Source organism: Sciurus carolinensis, chromosome 9, assembly GCF_902686445.1.
Source record: "Sciurus carolinensis chromosome 9, mSciCar1.2, whole genome shotgun sequence".
NCBI lineage: Eukaryota > Metazoa > Chordata > Mammalia > Rodentia > Sciuridae > Sciurus > Sciurus carolinensis.
Window position 1 is genome coordinate 5,870,811 of NC_062221.1, and position 13,585 is coordinate 5,884,395.

Here is a 13,585-nt window from a genome sequence, read left to right on the forward strand (position 1 = left end):
CCAAGATCCATTATTTCTGTGGGCGTTAGTGAGGAGCCAAGCTGCCAGCGGTCACACAGTCTGAGTGGACTGAAAGCTGAGTTGTTCTTTAGGAACTGAGTGGCAACTTTGAAGGAATATGATTTACTCCATGAAAATATCTGGACACTTACCATGTGCTAATGAGAGAAATACATTGTGTCATTTCAGATTTACAGGGTCAAGTAGAAGCACTTGGGTTAAAACTTCAGAGGGCAGTGACAGAGCTGGACAACTGTCAAGAAATGCTCACGTAAGCTGGTGAATATTAAACGCTGTGAGACTGCAGTGCTCTGTACATGTGCCACAAAGTGAAGAATTTAGGAAGATCCAGGGTGTGCCACCCCCCACCTGCCACCCTACCCCAGGGCAGCTGCTCAGCTGTGGGTAAGAGTAGGTTTCTGCTCTCCTGGGCTGTCCTGCTGGCCTAGATTGTATGTACTGAAGGACCTGTAAGTATTTTTTAATACGGAAAGGGTTTCTTTCCCTTGCTAAGGAAGTTACCAGCTGCTTCATGACCTTTTGGCCAAAATTTAGTATAGAAACCTACCTAGCAATATATTAATGCTTTCCCTGGTTGTTCAGAGGCAAACAATGCAAAAATGCAAAAGAAAATATTAGAAAACAAATGATAAAAAAATCACTTAAAATGATTTGGATTTTGTCAAGTACTAATGAATGTGGTAGTCTCCACCCTGATCTGCAGGGGATAGATTCCAAAACCTAGTGGATGCCCCATACCACTGCTAGTACCTGACCTCTTCTATTTTATTATACATACCTGCATATATATGTGTATATCTGTATGTACATCTATGCAGGCATATATACATATGTGTTTATATTTATATATGTACATATATACAGATATGTAATGTATATTGCATTTTTTCCTACATACATACCATGATGAAGTTGAATTTATAAAATAGGCATGGTGAGAGATTAACAAATACTCTCTGAACTTTTTTCTTTATTTCTTTGTTGTCTTTTCACAAGAAACAGTACTGGAATTGTTTCTTAACATTAGCATGGTAGATTCAACTTTGAAAAAAATGCAAAAGAAAATATTAGAAAACAAATGATAAAAAAATGACCTTGTAAGATATCCAGAGCACTATTGCTTTTAAAAATTAATTCTCTTAAGAAATTTTAAAAGTTACTTTGTTGTATAAACAGCATATGTGGCTCAGCATATATATAATCGTAAACGAAAATAGAACATAAGTAATCTTTGAAAGTAAGTACATTCTTTTACTTTGTGATGTATAATCTGCTAGCTCTGGTTTTCAGTTCCTGTAATTTAGAGGGATGAACCTCATAAGAAATACAAATATTTAGAATGCTTAGCAACCAAGTGTTTGTGTTGACCATGGGCTACTCCTAGAATTAAAGCACCGAACGAGGTAAGGAGGAACAAATCCCAAAATACTCCATCAAATTAATGTATATCTGGATTATTTGTAGCAAAATAGTGTGGTTACCAAAAGCCAAGGGGACCAAATATCCGTGCTGTATAACACTGAGGCTAATAGTCCAGTAAGCCGGGTGGCTCAGCTGTCTGTAGCATGGCCAGGTGAATCAGTGATGGGCAGCAGTCCTGGAAGACCCACCCAAGCCCAGGAAGTGAGCTGCTGGGAGATAAGAAACATGCCAAACTGGGTGGTGGTTGCAAAAGAAAAAAGAAGAGATCATTGTTTCCCTCCCTCTGGAAGCAAGGGCGGCTTGGCCAGGTGGATGGCCTGGGGGAAGCAGCCTCGAAGGCCACAGCTACTGTGTGACATTGGCTTCTTGGAACTCAAGAAGTGCAGAGAGTGCAGTTCAGAAGCTGGGAGGTGGTGCTAGCCCCCCGGGCTAAGCTAAAAGGAAATGCGTGGCCACCCGAGACTCCGCTGGGAGGATGGACTCTTGGAAAGTTGGGGGAGAAGCTAAATAGAAACCCGCCAGGGAAAGGCCGCAGCTTATGGTTGCTGCGTGGAGAGGAAACGCGCACAGACTTCTTTTCATACACAAGGAGTCATTCCACCTACGATTTATACATGCTGTGTGGTGTTTTTGTTCATTATATTTTAAACATAACTTGCGACATGAGCGCTAAGAAATGACGAGGACCAAGGTAGACTGCAGCTGGGGGAGGAGTATGCACCCTGACTGAAGCCCCGCAAGCTCACTACCCGCAGGCGATCCTGGATGGTTGCAGAACTGCCGAGCCGCGTTGGTTTATAAAACTGGTGCTTCCTACCCATGAGACACCTTCATACCATTGCAACTGGGCCAGAGCCCCCGTTTTCAGAAAACGTGAACTGTGAATGGCAGAGCAATTGAAGGCACCTCCCGTGCTACCGACCTTTCCAACGCCACCTGCCAGACCGTCCATCGATGCTGTGGACTTGCACTGGCAGGAGTTAGTTGGGGACGGTGGGCAATTGGGATCAGAGCTTGGGACTGCTCGGAAGCCAGGAGGTTCCCAATAGTTGACTGGTGCTCTTTTATTTATAGGTTGGAGGCAAATGTGTGGCTTGGCCATTTTTTAAATGATTGAGTTTGAGTAAAAAATAATTCACTCTAAAATTTACACAGCCTTTTAGTAAGTCGGAGATTTACTGTACATACTCAGACCTCTTTGGGCTTCTAGAAATTAGAAAATACTGTGGCATCAGTTTCCTTTAATTTTTTTATCCTCATCTTTTGTAGGGACTGGAGTAGGAGTAACTTTTACCTATTCAACTTAGATAATTCTCTTGTTTAAATATTTGGATACAAGTTTTGTGGATTTTGGTATAAGAGGAAGAAGCCGTTTACACATGGATGGAATTGGTTTTATTTTCCCTCTAATGTTTTTAAGAAAATATTTTCTACGGTTTATAAAACACTGTTGTATATTTGAAAACAGATTCTTTCAGTTGGGATGCTCTGGGCTCCAAGTAACAGGGGGTTAGTTGATCTAGAGGCTCAGCCTCATCACCGAGGGCCTGATTTTCTCTCCATCTCTATCCTGCTGTCTTCAGCACTGGCTTCTACCCAAAGCTAGGTCTCCTGTGATCTGCAGGTGGCTGCAACTCCAGGTACCATGTCCAAACAAGGTGTCCACACCAGAGGCAGGATGGGTCTGCTCTTCTGGTGTGTCCTTAGAAGCAAGAAAAAAAATTACCCAGAAGCCCCCACCTAGCCCTCTCCCTACACCCTCTTGGCTAAAACCCTTAACAGCCTCTCCTAAACAAGTCACTGGGAAGAGGAACAGGACAACCAAAGTGAGCTCACGTCGGGCAGGCTCATCCTGAGAGGAGCAGGCAGGTGGGACCCTGAGGGCCAGGGAGGACACTGTGGGGAGGGCCAAGCAGCCAGCCATGTTAGCTGTGTGACGGTCACGAATGGGGCTCTGCAGAGCTGGCGACAAGATTCTCTGCAAGCCTTATGTCTAGGAATCATGACATCTAATTAATTAAGGGGAGCCCTCCCTGAAATAATGAAAAGCGTGAAGATTGAAATTCACGTTATTGCTTTTAAGTGTAGACAGATACAAAGTGTGTCTTTATTACTTTCATGTAGATATTGGAGATGGATAAATAAGGCTAGCAAGGACTGCCCTAGGTTTTGGGAGATTTTCAGGAATTCCTGGGAGATAATGCACAGGAAGGGTCGACTCTAGAGGAGTAATCGAGAGGAAAGCCACTTGTGACATGTGACAGGCAGGACCTGGCCTGGCGAACAGTGGGCAGTGGCCCTCTGACTCCATCTGTGTGAGACTCCTGGGGAGCTTGTTGAAGCCCAGCACTGCAGTGTGACCCGTCCCTCAAGCCCCTCCAGAGATGCTCTGATTTCACATCTGGTCTGGAGCACCCCCAAACCCTCGCACTCTGATGCACCCCTTGGTCCCAGTGCGGGAGGTTCAGTGACGCCCCCTCGGAGCAATCCCACTGGGAACCTCTGCCAGCTGGCCCATGGGCAGGGCCCTCCAGCAGCCGGCCCTGCGTGAGCGAGACTTGGGGAAGCATCTGTACCCTCAGGCTAAAGCAGCGAGCGTGGGGGCAGGAGCTGGCGAGCTGGGGTTCCCACAGCCCAAGAGGAAACTCAGTGCCCACCTCAGATAGCAGAACCGGCACCTTCTTACAGCCTCCAGGACAACCGAGGGAGAAATGAACAGGAAAACAGAGAAGCAAAGGCTCTTAAAGCCGAAAGGTTGGCGTATAAAGAAAAACATACTCCCCACCGCCCTGCAAAAGAGGCTAAGGGTCGCACAGGAAAACTGTAGTGCCTTAGGAAATTGTTGGACACCGGGTATGCCCAGGATTGTAGTCTCAAAGAGACACTGGCTGTTAGGAATTTGAGAGATTAAAAACAAGATCAGAAAACTGATGACCTCCTTTCGTTGAAAGTGCATATTAATGTCCATATACATGGGGCTTAAGTCCACTGAGTGGACATTTGGAAGGACTGAGCAAGGGGGACATGTGCAAACTTTTACTTCACTCTCTATACCTGCACATTGTGTCATTTACTGTGTGGACGTGTTTGTTCTCATGAATGTAATCAAAAGACAAAGTTCACTTAAAATGATTTGGATTTTGTCAAGTACTAATGAATGTGGTAGTCTCCACCCTGATCTGCAGGGGATAGATTACAAAACCTAGTGGATGCCCCACACCACTGCTAGTACCTGACCTCTTCTATTTTATTATACATACCTGCATATATATGTGTATATCTGTATGTACATCTATGCAGGCATATATACATATGTGTTTATATTTATATATGTACATATATACAGATATGTAATGTATATTGCATTTTTTCCTACATACACATACCATGATGAAGTTGAATTTATAAAATAGGCATGGTGAGAGATTAACAACAACAATAACAAATTATAAAATAGGGCAATTGTAGTGATATACTGTAGTGGGAGGTATGGGCATGTAGCCTGTCACTCTTGGAACTTCTCCCTGTATCTGCTTCCTTTCCAGTGAGATGCGACAGTGCTGCATGCTAAGATGGAGTGTAGCAAGTGACGTAGGCGTGGGGACATGTAGCGGAAGGCCGTTACAGAAGGGCCACTTAGTCACGGGCACTGAGGTGCCACGACAGTTGGCTTGGGGCTGGAAGTGGGCAGCATGCACAGGGTGGACCTGCTGGGAAGTGGGTGGTTGGCGCCTGGACAGGATGAAGTGACGAGGAGATCTCATCACACTGCTCAGGTCTGTGTGTGACTTAAAAGTCATGCATGTTCATTTCTGTAATTTTCCTTTTAATATTTTCAGACTGTGGTGGGTAACAGAAATTGCAGAAAGCAAAACCACAAAGAAAGTGTGTCTAAAGTGGTATACTGAATGATTTTCTAACTTGGGACCTTCGTAATGTACTTACACTTGGCTTTTATTAGCAGCCACCTTCTCGCTTAACTAATTTGAGCAATAACAAGCTTGCGACTAGCACACGTTATTAATTTGTAAAGTTCTCAGCAACATCTGACTTGATCTCTCAGCAACATTTGATTTGGCCAATCTGTCCTTGGAACATTCTCTGTTATTGAGATGCAAGTATCAAATTCTGATTTTCTTCTTACTTCTACTTAATTGTGAACAATTTTTGTCAGGCAAGCATAAAGTGGCCTGGTGACATTCCTGTGGCAGTGTATAGACCTACTTTTCACATGGTCCTAACTTGAATGAATTGTATTCATTCAATACAGAATGTTTATTGAGAGCTGATTGTGTGCGGGATGGTGGTGTGCAGTACTGGATTGGCAGGATCCTGGAGAGAGCTGCTTAGGTGATTTCAGATAATGCTAAGTACTGCAGAAAATATAAAATAAAATAGTCAGAGTGCAGGTGATGGGGAGGGGTGATGTACTCTGGATGGAAGGAGCAAGATGGCAGCCCTGAGCAGATGGCCTCTGAGTTAAGATCTGGGTGACAGAATGGAGCAAGCCATCCTAACATGGCAGCATCTGAGACCCGGGGAATCAAGGAGCCCAATTATGGTCAAACAGAGGCCCTGAAGATCTTAATGTCCTAATCCCTAGAATCCTTCTGTTCCTTATATGGCAGAAAGAACTTGGCAGATGTGATTGAATTAAGGATTTTTGAGAAGGGAGGATTATCTTGGATTATTCAGGAAAATCCCATGTAATCCCAAGAGCCCTTGCAGATGGGAAGCAGGGCAGGGGTTGGAGTCATGAAAGTTGGTGTGAGGGCAGAAGTAGAGGCTGCGGTGATGGATCTGAAGATGGAGAAGGAGACCAGGAGCCAAGCAACATAGGTGATTGCTTTTTTTTTTTTTTTTTTTTTTTTTTTTTTTGTGCTTGACAGGCAAGCACTCTACAAACTGAGCTGTATCCCCAGCCCAATTGCTTATATTCTGACATATCCTTCTAGTCTGTTTTTCTAAGTAATTAATATTTTAACATAATTGACATCATACTTTATGTCCTGTTTTGCAAAACTTGTCTACTCAGTGATAAATCCTGGATGTTTTTCTATGTCATTATATATTTGTGGATGATAATTAAATGGTTACATAGCATTCTTAACCTGGATGAACCATAATTTATTTACTAATCCCTTGTTTTAGAATGTGCAAGTACTTCTCTTTCATAAGTTGGTGCTTAGAAAATTCATATAGACAAAACTTTTTGCTCACATACAATTATTTCCTTGGAGTAATTTTTACTAGAATCAAACAGGAATATCTGAATATTGTCCCCGATAAGATTATACTGATTTATTTATATCAGCAGTATTTGTAAATACCCATTTCTCTATTTCCTAACCAATATTGAGTTTATAACTTTAAAAACTTTGATAAAAAAAATCGTACCCTCATGTGTACAGCTTCTTTCCTTTGTGTCGGACCTGAGCACGACCTTTGTCCTCTTGTCTTGTGCTTTATAATCTATGCGTATCTTCTTCCTGAGCTATTTGAAGATGCATCACATATGATGTGGCACTTCCCTCTGCATATTTCGGGACAATGGCATTTTACGTGCCCACTGTGGAGTCTTGGGTGTTGTGAATCAGCATGGAACACACTTGAATCTGCCATGCGTACTTCGGTTTCATCGGCTGACCGACAAAGTCCTCCACAACCTTTTCTCCTGCAGCACAGGATCCAGTCTAGGGTCAGTCAGCTTGGATCCCTCTTCAGCCTTCTTTAGTCAGACCGTCTTTCCACAGACTGTCTTTGTCTTTTTATGACTTTGACATTTTCGAAGAATGCAGAACCCCTCATGCTTTTTTAAAATAAAAAATTCCTCATATTTTATTGGTCTATTTCCCACGATTGGGTTAAGAATATGTATCCTCAACTAGAAAACCAAATAGGTGGTTTTGGCTCCTTAGCTCTCTGATGGTTCACTGGAGTGAGCTGACCACAGAGGAGTTATTAACATGCATGGGACAGTCACAGGAGTGTGATGACCAACCCAGTGAGGTCAGATGCATGTATGCCCTTCCCACAGGGAAGAGAAGTGGCACAAGGAAGCTTTGAGGGGTCATCAGTGATGTTAGGTGAATGAACGGGTCCAACGCTCAGATAGTAGTTGGAACATAATTCTTTCGGGAATTGAATAGGTCTGGGAAATGGATAATTGCTTGTGACAAAATCTGTCCAGTTTGGTTTCCTTCCTGCAGATGCACGTTTAGTGAAACTCAAGAAGGGTCAGAGGTGAGTCTCTTCCTCTTTGACAGATCCAGTCTTTAAGCAGATAAAGCAACTTCAGAGTAAAGCCTCTTCGGGCACCTGCTGCTCTCCAGGGGTCTTGAATTTAAAATAACCAGCCTGCCAGGGTGCCACGTTTTGGAGGTATTATTTTCTGGGCCCCAACAATGGTGATCTGCCTTTCTCAGGGCATCACATCTGAAGGCACCTGATAATCATCTTCCCTGCTGGTAATTTTGATTTCCTGGTCCAGGTATTGCTGTTTTTCTAGTATGTAATTAATGGTGTGGGGTGGGAGAATTGTTCTTCCCCTTCAGAGAGTAAAAATTCTAGAAGAAACACCTTAAAGTCATGAAAACCTTCTGCTCTTCACCAAAATGTCTTTCTAGATATAACACCCATTAATGCTTTTGCCTGTTCAATCCTCACTAAGGCCAGTGGGTGCTAAACAGTGCTTTTCCGGTTCCCGACCATCTGCCTCACTTGCTAGCTCTCAGCATTCTGCTCTAAGCAGGTGCCGCCTTCTTCCATTCACACATCCATTAGTTTTGCAGACGTGTGCACTCCTGGCTTTAATGGTTGATAATTCAGTTCCTTGCTCTGTCGCTTTGGGACTTAGATTGTCCTAGGCATAGCTAGTGGGAGCACTTCGAGCTGGCTCTTCTGGTTTTGGAAACAGCTCCCACAGCTTTTCTAAGTATTTTCTTTCTTTCTGGCATTGCAAGATGTTTGATGTACCTTCTCCGTCCCACCCGTACAATCTTCCATTTCACTGAGTAGTCCTGGCTCCTGAGCGCGTTCCCATGCTACTGGATCATGGTGATGGTTCCTGGGTGTACACATGCATCATTCCTATCAAATTGTGTATTTTAAAAGATGTGCAATTTGCTGGGCGTGGTGGCATGCACCTGTAATCCCAGTGGCTCAGGAGGCTGAGACAGGAGGATCCTGAGTTCAAAGCCAGCCTCAGGAAAAGCAAGGCACTAAGCAGCTCAGTGAGACCCTGTTTCTAAATAAAATAAAAAACAGGGCTGGGGATGGGGCTCAGCTGTCGAGTGTTCCTGAGTTCAATCCTGGCACAACCCACCCCCAAAAGATCTACAGTTTGTTTTACGTCAAAGTAACATCTTAATAGAACCATCTTACAAAAAGCATGCAATGGAGAAAATAGAATATTTTAAGGTATTAAAATAAAAGCAAAATTAAAATATAGTTTTGGGGGATACAGCATAGACAATAAAACATCAAAAACAATCGGAGTGATTACCACAAAGTTCATGAGAATGGTTACTTTTAGGGAAGAGGTGACTGCCAACCTTTGGGACACTGTCATGAAAAGCTGCTAGAGTGGGGGTTAAGGTTTTATTTTTTGGCATGGATGTTAGATACCAGAGTCTCTTTATAATAATTCACCATATTATACATTTGTTTTATGCAATTTTCTGTCTCACAGTTTAATGCATTTTATAATCATAGATTTAAAAACAAATGAATCCTATATATATTCATGATGATTTTTATATTATTTACTAGAAATTAAAATCATTTTTCAAGTAAGGCAGAGACACTTATAATCTATTTTATAGTGCAGTTCTAAGCTATTTTGAAAATTCAGAAAGTGATTCAACATGGTTAATGAGCAGTCTAAATAAATGTAAACTGGAATGCTAATCTTTCTTAACATTTCGATTGTTGCTATAAAACCCAATCTTATAAGTTAAAAACAAGTGTTTATTTCAGATTTAGAATTTCCATTTGGTTCTTTTTAATAGTTTTTATTTCTTTGCTGAAATTTCTCCTCTTTTTATTAATTACAGATTTTCCTTTTTGTCTTTGAGTTGAGTTATAATTGCTCCTTTAAAATCTTTGTTAATTTCAATATCTGAGTCATCGCAGAGTCAGTCTCTATTAACTGTTCTCTTGAGAATGAGTCACACTTTTCTGTTTCTTTACATGTTAAGTAATTTTTTACTGTAGTCTGGACATTGTGGATATTATGGTGATTCTGTATCTTTTACATTCCTCCCAAAAAAGTTATTGTTGGAGTGGGGGCGGTACAGTGAGCTGCTAGTTCTCTTGGTCTCAAACTGCAACTCTGTCTCTGGGCGGCAGCTGCATCTCAGGTCAGCTCTTCTTACCGGGCTGCATGGAATCTGCCCTGTGCGGAGCTCAGCAGAATTTACATACGGCACCTGGGGCTCTCTCTCTGGACCCTCTTCGTTTTCCAGCAGCGGTGGTTGCTTCAAACACTATGCTCTGATTCTTGAGGCCAGAAAGACTGGCATTTTCTACCGGGTTTTAATTCCCTGCCTGGTGCATCCTGGGACCTGCCCTGGGACGCAGCCTGAGCCTGTGCTGTCCCCTCGTCCTCATGTCAGCACACCTCCAGGCCTGTTCGTGGTTCCTTTTCCAGTGCCTTTATGTAGGGGTTATTTGTTCAGGTTTTGTTTTGATCAGTTTTGTCCAGAGTTCGCTGTTTTTATTAAAATATAGACTGGTCTACATTTCATAGAAGCTAATTTAGTCATTATAAAAGTGGACTAAATGCTTATTTCTTTAAAGACATCATAATATGAAGATTTAAGAAATTCTTTTTGGTCTAAGTAAAATAATGATACAGGAAAAATGCTTACACTTTATTTGTAACATACTATATTTTAACTAATTTAAAATACTTTATTATTTATTTGTAACATATTTTACTATTTTAAATTTTAACTAATTTAAAATACTTTATTATCTTAGGAATAAATCTAATGAAGCTGATGACTGTCAAAGAGAACTAAGGAAACTGAAGTTTGAATCCATTATTTCTGAATCACGGTATATATTGCAAACTTTTAATTAATATTTTTACCATTCTGAAAACATTTTTAAATGGACTTAACTTTTCTTCTTAATTGTTTACATGTGTAATACCTAACCCAGTGTTATAATGTCCTGTGATTGTTCATTGCTTTGGCCTCTGCATAGATGGGACAGTTTAAGATCACACAATGATCATGTTCTAAATGTCTTTACTTTTTAAGGTTACAGTTATAGTCTCTAATTTCAAATGAGCTTTCCATACACCTTTGATAAATATAAAAACATACTATCTAATGCATGCTGGTGAGATACTTTTCCTTTTAGGCACACTAGGCTGCTTAAAGAAAAAGAAGACTCTTTAATGACTTGCCAACAAATATACAAAGCTTTACAGGAAGAGCTGACTGCAAAAGAAAGGCAAGAAGAAGACACAAAGAGAAGAATTAACCTCTCAGAAAGTGAGCTAGAGATCACCAAAGCTCTTCTGAATCAGACAAGGCAAGAGGTTACAGCACTGAAAAATGAAAGGTGTGGTTTCTTACAAAGCTATTTATCTTTAAGTCAATGTCCATATATATTTGAAATGTCATCGTCCTAAATATTTGTAACAGTGAAATCACAGGACCAAAGACACATTTTACTGCAAGGTCACTGCATTTCACTACATCATTTTACAAGTGATTAAACTGAATCCCACATCAGTTAATGACGTGGTTAAGGCCTCAGAGTTAGTAAGAGTAGGAATGAAAGGAACTCAAGTCTCATTTGGTGTCAGATTTTTATTGAAAAAAAAAAAATCACATCCTGTGTGCTGCTTGTACCACTAAATCTCACCTGAGCCAATGATTGGTGAACTCTGCCATTTTCAACAGAAAAGTGTCTTTTTATCACACTGTGTCTACCTTGGTTTCTGTAGTGCTGGCACTGGACCCAGGTCTCAGCTGCTGGGCCAGTGCTTTCAGGTCACTTCCCTTCATGTCACTTCCCTTCATGTCACTTCCCTTCCCTCTTCATCTGCCACCACTTTTTTTTTTCCTTGAGAGCTTACCACAAGCAAAGATACCTCTTCAGTGGGACTGATGATACTGAGAAGCATATTGGTCCAGCCGTCCAAGATATTTTTTGTCCAGTTAATTTGCTTTAAATTATCCTTATCTACAATTAATATTGCAACTCAACTTTCTTCCTTTTTTCACCTTGTGTGTCTTCATACATTCTTCCTGAATCCTTTTGCTTTAAATGCGTATCTGATACATAGCGAAGGTTTCTTGTTGTTAGTTGTGGTGGTTTTAAAGTCTGGGAATCTTTAATGTTAAGATATTATCCCATTTACATTTATTGATTTAATTATTATATTTCAAAAGAACACAAATTCTATAAGGGCAGGAATTTTCGTTTTGTATTCTCTGTAGCAGAAAGTCCATGATAGGTCATTTGTTTTTCATTCTTCCTGTCATTTTTATCTTTTATCTTCATTTTATTCTATTTATGAGTATACTTTAGAAGATTTATCATTTTTTTAGTTCTTATGTATAATGGCAGATATTTCCTGAGGAAGCACCTGGGGTGGGGCCAGGGCAGAGGGTAGCAGGAGCTTAGAATCAGGCAGTCAGGTTGTTTTTGTTGTGGTTTTGTTGTAGATGGAGACGATACCTTTATTTTATTTCTTTAATTTTATGTGGTGCTGAGGATCCAACCCGGTGCCTCACACATGCTGGGTGGTGCTCTACCACTGAGCCCAGCGCACCCAGATAATGAGGTGTCTTGTCTCAGAGCTCTTTCTCATCAGTGCGGCCACGGGCACCATGTCTGTTTCTATGGGCGAGTCACGTGAGGGCTTTGTAGTTCACAAGCCAAAACAGCTTGGCTTTGGTCCTTCCAGGTACAGTTTTGCTTCGACTTCCCTTTGACTGAATAAGATGCACAACTGCAGACGTTCCCCAAGGTTCACACAGGAACTTGACTTTCTTCTCTCACTTTCCTTCCTTCAGTAAACCCACCCTGTTTCTCAACTGAGTCAGTTAAACTTTGATTTGAAACCCCAGTAGGGACTCAAAATGGAACTGTCCTTAAGAAGTTAGGAGAGACAGTCCCTCCAAGAGAAGAAGCTGGGCTCAGGAAACACTTTGGACACAGTGTGACTTGGCGACATCCAAGGAGATGGTGTTGACTAGGCCCAGGGGTGTCTGGGAGGCTGCCATACTGCTCTGGACGCACTGCATCCACCCACGCTGCCAGGTGTACTTGCTCACCAAAGGGCAGAGCCCAGCTCACTCCCAGCAGCAGTGTGTTTTTGTAAATCCAGGTGGTCTCAGGTGCCACTCCTCAGGACAAAGGAGCCCTTGCTGAGGTTGCAAAATGTGCAATTTAGAAGTTATGTAGCTTCAAAAGAGGAGAAAAAACAACAACAACAACATAAAAATCCAGAACTAAACCTAGAGCGGGGAAAGAAAATACTGATGCAACTTCTGATTTGAAAGAGGAAGGGAAACAGTGACCAGGAAGCAGCTCATCTATTTGTACAAATCTGCTGAATTATGCGTGGCTTTCTCCCACCCCCAGAGGACTGGGTCTCTGAGGGTCATGAGAGTTTGCAGGCAGAGATGGTTGCCCAGCTTGGTCACGGACACCTTGGGGCTGCTGAGGGCCTTCTTTTGGATGGGGAGGATGGCAGGAAGCTCAGGGTGGTGCTGGAGAAGTGTGGCTGCTCTTCTGTGTGGGAACAGACTTCTGTCCCCTAGTGCAGCCGCTGTGGCCAGGGAGGGACCTGTGCCTATAACTCACACCTGAGCGTGCTCTGCAGGAGGTCTGGACCTGCTCCATGGTTACGGAAAACTCTGAGGTCGAAATGTGTTCCCAATTCTCTGTAATAGACTTACACGTATATTTTATAAGGATAGATGTGTTTTTGTCTTTTGTCATTTTTTAATTGAAAGTTATAAACCCTCAGAAAAACAATATAAAACCCAGCAGATTATTTCAGGATGCTCTTTCCTTTCATATGCATGACCCCATACCCGAACATACATACCTGCTCTCTCATTCTCTTTCTCTCCCTCTCTTCCCCGCTCCTTCCCTCCCCTCCACCCCTCCCCAG

The 13,585-nt window shown here is 42.0% G+C and overlaps 1 protein-coding gene across 2 annotated transcripts in view; it reads left to right on the forward strand.

Annotated features, from left to right (window-relative positions):
• Window positions 1–13,585, forward strand: part of Lekr1 (leucine, glutamate and lysine rich 1) — a 152,314-nt gene that overhangs the window by 96,759 nt on the left and 41,970 nt on the right. For both annotated transcript variants that reach the window (XM_047563674.1, XM_047563675.1), the window contains 3 exons: window positions 190–271; window positions 10,426–10,503; window positions 10,813–11,016. In XM_047563674.1, the coding sequence (XP_047419630.1) occupies window positions 190–271; window positions 10,426–10,503; window positions 10,813–11,016 (364 nt within the window). The remainder of the gene's footprint in view (window positions 1–189; window positions 272–10,425; window positions 10,504–10,812; window positions 11,017–13,585) is intronic.